This window comes from Oncorhynchus clarkii, chromosome 30, assembly GCF_045791955.1.
Source record: "Oncorhynchus clarkii lewisi isolate Uvic-CL-2024 chromosome 30, UVic_Ocla_1.0, whole genome shotgun sequence".
Lineage (NCBI taxonomy): Eukaryota > Metazoa > Chordata > Actinopteri > Salmoniformes > Salmonidae > Oncorhynchus > Oncorhynchus clarkii.
This window is the reverse complement of record NC_092176.1, coordinates 46,912,522-46,921,463: the sequence shown is the minus strand read 5'-3', so window position 1 is coordinate 46,921,463 and position 8,942 is coordinate 46,912,522. Positions and strand designations below refer to the sequence as shown.

The 8,942-nt window shown below is 54.0% G+C and overlaps 1 protein-coding gene across 1 annotated transcript; it reads left to right on the top strand.

Annotated features, from left to right (window-relative positions):
• The first annotated feature begins 4,131 nt into the window (after nt 1-4,131).
• Nucleotides 4,132-7,129, top strand: LOC139389568 (DNA-directed RNA polymerase II subunit RPB1-like). The gene is made up of 4 exons (XM_071136386.1): nt 4,132-4,871; nt 5,674-5,972; nt 6,094-6,213; nt 6,435-7,129. Exons 1-4 carry the CDS (start codon nt 4,132-4,134, stop codon nt 7,127-7,129), a joined length of 1,854 nt encoding a protein of 617 aa, XP_070992487.1.
• Nucleotides 7,130-8,942: the final 1,813 nt, after the last annotated feature.

Sequence of the window (8,942 nt, the reverse complement as noted above, 5' to 3'; positions counted from 1 at the left end):
ATGGAACCACTCGCCCCAGTATGGAACCCCACGGCCGAGTATGGAACCCCTCGATCCAGTATGGAAACCCTCTACCCAGTATGGAACCCCTCTGCCCAGTATGGAACCCCTCTACCCAGAAAGGAAACCCTTTACCCAGAATGGAACCCCTCTACCCAGTATGGAACCCCTCGAACAAGTGTGGAACCACTCGCCCCAGTATGGAACCCCACGACCGAGTATGGAACCCCTCGATCCAGTATGGAAACCCCTCGTCCCAGTATGGAACCCCTCGATCCAGTATGGAACCCCTCGCCCCAGTATGGAACCCCTCGACCCAGTATGGAAACCCTCTACCCATTATGGAACCCCTCGACCCAGTATGGAACCCCTGGACCAGGTATGGAACCCCTCGACCCAGTATGGAAGCCCTCTAATCAGTATGGAACCCCTCGACCCGGTATGGAATCCCTCGACCCAGTATGGAACCCCTCGGCCTAGTATGGAACCACACGAGACAGTATGGAACCCCTGGACCCAGTATGGAACCCCTCTACCCAGTATGGAACAACTCTACCCAGTATGGAACCCTTCTACCCAGTATGGAAACCCTCTACCCATTATGGAACCCCTCAACCCAGTATGGAACCACTGAAACAGGTATGGAACCCCTCGACCCAGTATGGAACCACACGACCCAGAAAGGAAACCCTTTACCCAGTATGGAAACCCTCTACCCAGTATGGAACCCCTCTGCCCAGTATGGAACCCCTCTACCCAGAAAGGAAACTCTCTACCCAGAATGGAACCCCTCTACCCAGTATGGAACCCCTCGAACAAGTATGGAACCCCTCGCCCCAGTATGGAACTTCTAATCCCAGTATGGAAACCCTCGACCCATTATGGAACCCCTGGACAAGGTATGGAACCCCTTGACCCAGTATGGAACCCCACTAATCAGTATGGAACCCTCGACCCAGTATGGAACCCCTCGACCCAGTATGGAACCCTTCGACCCAGCATGGAACCCCTCGAACAAGTATGGAATCCCTCGACCCAGTATGGAACCACACAACCCAGTATGGAACCCCTGGACCTAGTATGGAACCCCTCTACCCAGTATGGAGCAACTCTACCCATTATGGAACCCTTCTACCCAGAATGGAACCCCTCGACCCAGAATGGAACCCTTCGACCCAGTATGGAAACCCCTCGACCCAGTATGGAACCCCTCGATCCAGTATGGAACCCCTCGCCCCAGTATGGAACTTCTCATCCCAGTATGGAAACCCTCTACCCATTATGGAACCCCTCGACCCATTATTGAACCCCAGGACCCGGTATGGAACCCCTCGACCCAGTATGGAACCCCTCTAATCAGTATGGAAACCCTAGCCCCAATATGGAACCCCTCGACCCAGTATGGAACCCTTCGACCCAGTATGGAACCCCTCGAACAAGTATGGAATCCCTCGACCCAGTATGGAACCACACGACCCAGTATGGAACCCCTGGACCCAGTATGCAACCCCTCTACCCAGTATGGAACAACTCTACCCAGTATGGAACCCTTCTACCCAGAATGGAACCCCTCGACCCAGAATGGAACCCCTCTACCCAGAATGGAACCCCTCTACCCAGTATGGAATCCCTTTAACAAGTATGGAACCACTCGCCCCAGTATGGAACCCCACGGCCGAGTATGGAACCCCTCGATCCAGTATGGAAACCCTCTACCCAGTATGGAACCCCTCTGCCCAGTATGGAACCCCTCTACCCAGAAAGGAAACCCTCTACCCAGAATGGAACCCCTCTACCCAGTATGGAACCCCTCGAACAAGTGTGGAACCACTCGCCCCAGTATGGAACCCCACGACCGAGTATGGAACCCCTCGATCCAGTATGGAAACCCCTCGTCCCAGTATGGAACCCCTCGATCCAGTATGGAACCCCTCGCCCCAGTATGGAACCCCTCGACCCAGTATGGAAACCCTCTACCCATTATGGAACCCCTCGACCCAGTATGGAACCCCTGGACCCAGTAAGGAACCCCTCTACCCAGTATGGAACCCCTCTACCCAGTATGGAACCCCTCAGACCAGTATGGAACCACACGACCCAGTATGGAACACTTCGACCCAGTATGGAACTCTTCTACAAAGTATGGAACCGCTCAACCCAGTATGGAACCCCTCGACCCAGTATGGAAACCCTCGACCCAGTATGGAAACCCTCTGCCCAGTATGGAACCCCTCTACCCAGAATGGAAACCCTCTAACCAGAATGGAACCCCTCTAACCAGAATGGAAAACCTCTACTCAGAATGGAACCCCTCTACCCAGTATGGAACCCCTCGAACAAGTATGGAACCCCTCAACCCAGTATGAAATCCCTCGACCCAGTATGGAAACCCCTCTACCCAGAATGGAAACCCTCTACCCAGAATGGAACCCCTCTACCCAGTATGGAACCCCTCAAACAAGTATGGAACCCCTCGCCCCAGGATGGAACCCCTCGACCCAGTATGGAACCCCTCGATCCAGTATGGAAAACCCTGGACCCAGTATGGAACCCCTCGATCCAGTATGGAACCCCTCGCCCCAGTATGGAACTTCTCGTCCCAGTATGGAAACCCTCTACCCATTATGGAAACCCTCGACCCATTATGGAACCCCTGGACAAGGTATGGAACCCCTCGACCCAGTATGGAACCCCACTAATCAGTATGGAACCCTCGACCCAGTATGGAACCCCTCGACCCAGTATGGAAACCTTCGACCCAGCATGGAACCCCTCGAACAAGTATGGAATCCCTCGACCCAGTATGGAACCACACGACCCAGTATGGAACCCCTTGACCCAGTATGGAACCCCTCTACCCAGTATGGAACAACTCTACCCAGTATGGAACCCTTCTACCCAGAATGGAACCCCTCGACCCAGAATGGAACCCCTCGACCCAGTAAGGAAACCCCTCGGCCCAGTATGGAACCCCTCGATCCAGTTTGGAACCCCTCACCCCAGTATGGAACTTCTCGTCCCAGTATGGAAACTCTCTACCCATTATGGAACCCCTCGACCCATTATTGAACCCCAGGACCCGGTATGGAACCCCTCGACCCAGTATGGAACCCCTCTAATCAGTATGGAACCCCTAGCCCCAATATGGAACCCCTCGACCCAGTATGGAACCCTTCGACCCAGCATGGAACCCCTCGAACAAGTATGGAATCCCTCGACCCAGTATGGAACCACACGACCCAGTATGGAACCCCTGGACCCAGTATGCAACCCCTCTACCCATTATGGAACAACTCTTCCAGTATGGAACCATTCTACCCAGAATGGAACCCCTCGACCCAGAATGGAACCCCTCTACCCAGAATGGAACCCCTCTACCCAGTATGGAATCCCTTTAACAAGTATGGAACCCCTTCACCCAGTATGGAACCCCTCGAACCAGTATGGAACCACACGACCCAGTATGGAACCCTTCGACCCAGTATGGAACCCTTCTACCCAGTATGGAACCCCTTCAGCCAGTATGGAAACCCCTCGACCAAGTATTGAACCCCTCGATCAAGTATGGAACCGCTCGACCAAGTATGGAACCCCTCGACCCAGTATGGAAACCCTCTACCCAGTATTGGAACCCCTCTACCCTCGACCCAGTATGGAAACCCTCGACCCAGTATGGAAACCCTCTACCCAGTATGGAACCCCTCTGCCCAGTATGGAACCCCTCTACCCAGAAAGGAAACTCTCTACCCAGAATGGAACCCCTCTACCCAGTATGGAACCCCTCGAACAAGTATGGAACCCCTCGCCCCAGTATGGAACTTCTAGTCCCAGTATGGAAACCCTCGACCCATTATGGAACCCCTGGACAAGGTATGGAACCCCTTGACCCAGTATGGAACCCCACTAATCAGTATGGAACCCTCGACCCAGTATGGAACCCCTCGACCCAGTATGGAACCCTTCGACCCAGCATGGAACCCCTCGAACAAGTATGGAATCCCTCGACCCAGTATGGAACCACACGACCCAGTATGGAACCCCTGGACCCAGTATGGAACCCCTCTACCCAGTATGGAACAACTCTACCCATTATGGAACCCTTCTACCCAGAATGGAACCCCTCGACCCAGAATGGAACCCTTCGACCCAGTATGGAAACCCCTCGACCCAGTATGGAACCCCTCGATCCAGTATGGAACCCCTCGCCCCAGTATGGAACTTCTCATCCCAGTATGGAAACCCTCTACCCATTATGGAACCCCTCGACCCATTATTGAACCCCAGGACCCGGTATGGAACCCCTCGACCCAGTATGGAACCCCTCTAATCAGTATGGAAACCCTAGCCCCAATATGGAACCCCTCGACCCAGTATGGAACCCTTCGACCCAGTATGGAACCCCTCGAACAAGTATGGAATCCCTCGACCCAGTATGGAACCACACGACCCAGTATGGAACCCCTGAACCCAGTATGCAACCCCTCTACCCAGTATGGAACAACTCTACCCAGTATGGAACCCTTCTACCCAGAATGGAACCCCTCGACCCAGAATGGAACCCCTCTACCCAGAATGGAACCCCTCTACCCAGTATGGAATCCCTTTAACAAGTATGGAACCACTCGCCCCAGTATGGAACCCCACGGCCGAGTATGGAACCCCTCGATCCAGTATGGAAACCCTCTACCCAGTATGGAACCCCTCTGCCCAGTATGGAACCCCTCTACCCAGAAAGGAAACCCTTTACCCAGAATGGAACCCCTCTACCCAGTATGGAACCCCTCGAACAAGTGTGGAACCACTCGCCCCAGTATGGAACCCCACGACCGAGTATGGAACCCCTCGATCCAGTATGGAAACCCCTCGTCCCAGTATGGAACCCCTCGATCCAGTATGGAACCCCTCGCCCCAGTATGGAACCCCTCGACCCAGTATGGAAACCCTCTACCCATTATGGAACCCCTCGACCCAGTATGGAACTCCACGAGACAGTATGGAACCCCTGGACCCAGTATGGAACCCCTCTACCCAGTATGGAACAACTCTACCCAGTATGGAACCCTTCTACCCAGTATGGAAACCCTCTACCCATTATGGAACCCCTCAACCCAGTATGGAACCACTGAAACAGGTATGGAACCCCTCGACCCAGTATGGAACCACACGACCCAGAAAGGAAACCCTTTACCCAGAATGGAACCCCTCTACCCAGTATGGAACCCCTCGAACAAGTGTGGAACCACTCGCCCCAGTATGGAACCCCACGACCGAGTATGGAACCCCTCGATCCAGTATGGAAACCCCTCGTCCCAGTATGGAACCCCTCGATCCAGTATGGAACCCCTCGCCCCAGTATGGAACCCCTCGACCCAGTATGGAAACCCTCTACCCATTATGGAACCCCTCGACCCAGTATGGAACCCTTGGACCAGGTATGGAACCCCTCGACCCAGTATGGAAGCCCTCTAATCAGTATGGAACCCCTCGACCCGGTATGGAATCCCTCGACCCAGTATGGAACCCCTCGGCCTAGTATGGAACCACACGAGACAGTATGGAACCCCTGGACCCAGTATGGAACCCCTCTACCCAGTATGGAACAACTCTACCCAGTATGGAACCCTTCTACCCAGTATGGAAACCCTCTACCCATTATGGAACCCCTCAACCCAGTATGGAACCACTGAAACAGGTATGGAACCCCTCGACCCAGTATGGAACCACACGACCCAGTATGGAACCCCTGGACCCAGTATGCAACCCCTCTACCCAGTATGGAACAACTCTACCCAGTATGGAACCCTTCTACCCAGAATGGAACCCCTCGACCCAGAATGGAAGCCCTCTACCCAGAATGGAACCCCTCTACCCAGTATGGAATCCCTTTAACAAGTATGGAACCACTCGCCCCAGTATGGAACCCCACGACCGAGTATGGAACCCCTCGATCCAGTATGGAAACCCTCTACCCAGTATGGAACCCCTCTGCCCAGTATGGAACCCCTCTACCCAGAAAGGAAACCCTCTACCCAGAATGGAACCCCTCTACCCAGTATGGAACCCCTCGAACAAGTGTGGAACCACTCGCCCCAGTATGGAACCCCACGACTGAGTATGGAACCCCTCGATCCAGTATGGATACCCCTCGTCCCAGTATGGAACCCCTCGATCCAGTATGGAACCCCTCGCCCCAGTATGGAACCCCTCGAACAAGTATGGAAACCCTCTACCCATTATGGAACCCCTCGACCCAGTATGGAACCCCTGGACCAGGTATGGAACCCCTCGACCCAGTATGGAAGCCCTCTAATCAGTATGGAACCCCTCGACCCGGTATGGAATCCCTCGACCCAGTATGGAACCCCTCGGCCTAGTATGGAACCACTCGAGACAGTATGGAACCCCTGGACCCAGTATGGAACCCCTCTACCCAGTATGGAACAACTCTACCCAGTATGGAACCCTTCTACCCAGTATGGAAACCCTCTACCCATTATGGAACCCCTCAACCCAGTATGGAACCACTGGACCAGGTATGGAACCCCTCGACCCAGTATGGAAGCCCTCTAATCAGTATGGAACCCCTCAACCCAGTATGGAAACCCTCGACCAAGTATGGAACCACACGACCCAATATGGAACCACACGAGACAGTATGGAACCCCTGGACCCAGTATGGAACCCCTCTACCCAGTATGGAACAACTCTACCTAGTATGGAACCCTTCTACCCAGAATGGAACCCCTCGACCCATAATGGAACCCCTATACCCGGAATGGAACCCCTCTACCCAGTATGGAACCCCTCAAACAAGTATGGAACCCCTGAACCAGGTATGGAACGCCTGGACCCAGTTTGGAACCCCTTTACCCAGAACGGAACCCCTGGACCCAGCATGGAACCCCTCTACCCAGTATGGAAAACCTCTACCCATTATGGAACCCCTCGACCCAGTATGGAACCCCTGGACCCAGAATGGAACCCCTCTAATCAGTATGGAACCCCTGGACCCAGTATGGAACCCCTGGACCCAGTAAAGAACCCATCTACCCAGTTTGGAACCCCTCTACCCAGAATGGAAACCCTCTACCCAGTATGGAACCCCTCGACCCAGAATGAAACCTCCTGACCCAGTATGGAAACCCTTCTACCCATTATGGAACCCCTCTACCCAGTCTGGAACCCCTCTTCCCAGAATGGAAACCCTCTACCCAGTATGGAACCCCTCGACCCAGTATGGAACCCTTGTACCCGGTATGGAACCCCTCGATCCAGTATGGAAACCTCTCGACCCAGTATGGAACCCCTCGACCCGGAATGGAACCCCTCGATCCAGTATGGAACCCCTCGACCCAGTATGGAACCCCTCGATCCATTATGGAACCCCTCTACTCATTATGGAACCTCTCGACCCAGTATGGAACCCCTGGACCCAGTATGGAACCCCTTTAATCAGAATGGAACCCCTCGTCCCAGTGTGGAACCCCTCTTCCCAGAATGGCAACCCTCTACCTAGTATGGAACCCCTCGACCCAGTATGGAACCCTTCTACCCGGCATGGAACCCCTCGATCCAGTATGGAACCCTTCTACCCGGTATGGAACCCCTCGATCCAGTAAGGAAACCTCTCGACCCAGTATGGAACCCCTCTTCCCAGAATGGAAACCCTCTACCTAGTATGGAACCCCTCGACCCAGTATGGAACCCTTCTACCCGGTATGGAACCCCTCGATCCAGTATGGAACCCTTCTACCCGGTATGGAACCCCTCTTCCCAGAATGGAAACCCTCTACCCAGTATGGAACCCCTCGACCCAGTATGGAACCCTTCTACCCGGTATGGAACCCCTCGATCCAGTATGGAAACCTCTCGACCCAGTATGGAACCCCTCGACCCAGAATGGAACCCCTCGATCCAGTATGGAACCCCTCAACCAAGTATGGAACCCCTCGATCCATTATGGAACCCCTCTACACATTATGGAACCTTCTCGACCCAGAATGGAACCCCTGGACCCAGTATGGAACCCCTCGACCCGGAATGGAACCCCTCGATACAGTATGGAACCCCTCGACCCAGTATGGAACCCCTCAATCCATTATGGAACCCCTCTACCCATTATGGAACCACATGACCCAGTATGGAACCCTTCAACCCAGTATGGAACCCTTCTACCCAGTATGGAACCCCTTCAGCCAGTATGGAAACCCCTCGACCAAGTATTGAACCCCTCGATCCAGTATGGAACCGCTCGACCAAGTACGGAACCCATCGACCCAGTATGGAAACCCTCTACCCAGTATTGGAACCCCTCTACCCTCAACCCAGTATGGAAACCCTCGACCCAGTATGGAAACCCTCTACCCAGTATGGAACCCCTCTGCCCAGTATGGAACCCCTCTACCCAGTATGGAACAACTCTACCCAGTATGGAACCCTTCTACCCATTATGGAACCCCTCAACCCAGTATGGAACCCCTGGACCAGGTATTGAACCCCTCGACCCAGTATGGAAGTCCTCTAATCAGTATGGAACCCCTCGACCCAGTATGGAAACCCTCAACCCAGTATGGAACCCTTCTACACAGTTTGGAACCCCACAAACAAGTATGGAATCCCTCGACCCAGTATGGAACCCATCTACCCAGTATGGAACCCCTCTACCCAGAATGGAAACCCTCTACCCAGTATGGAACCCCTCTACCCAGAATGGAACCCCTCTACCCAGTATAGAAGCCCTCGACCCAGAATGGAACCCCTCGAACCAGAATGTAACCTCCTGACCCAGTATGGAAACCCTTCTACCCAGTTTGGAACCCCTCTACCCAGTCTGGAACCCCTCTTCCCAGAATGGAAACCCTCTACCCAGTATGGAACCCCTGGACCCAGTATGGAACCTCTCTACCCAGTCTGGAACCCCTCTTCCCAGAATGGAAACCCTC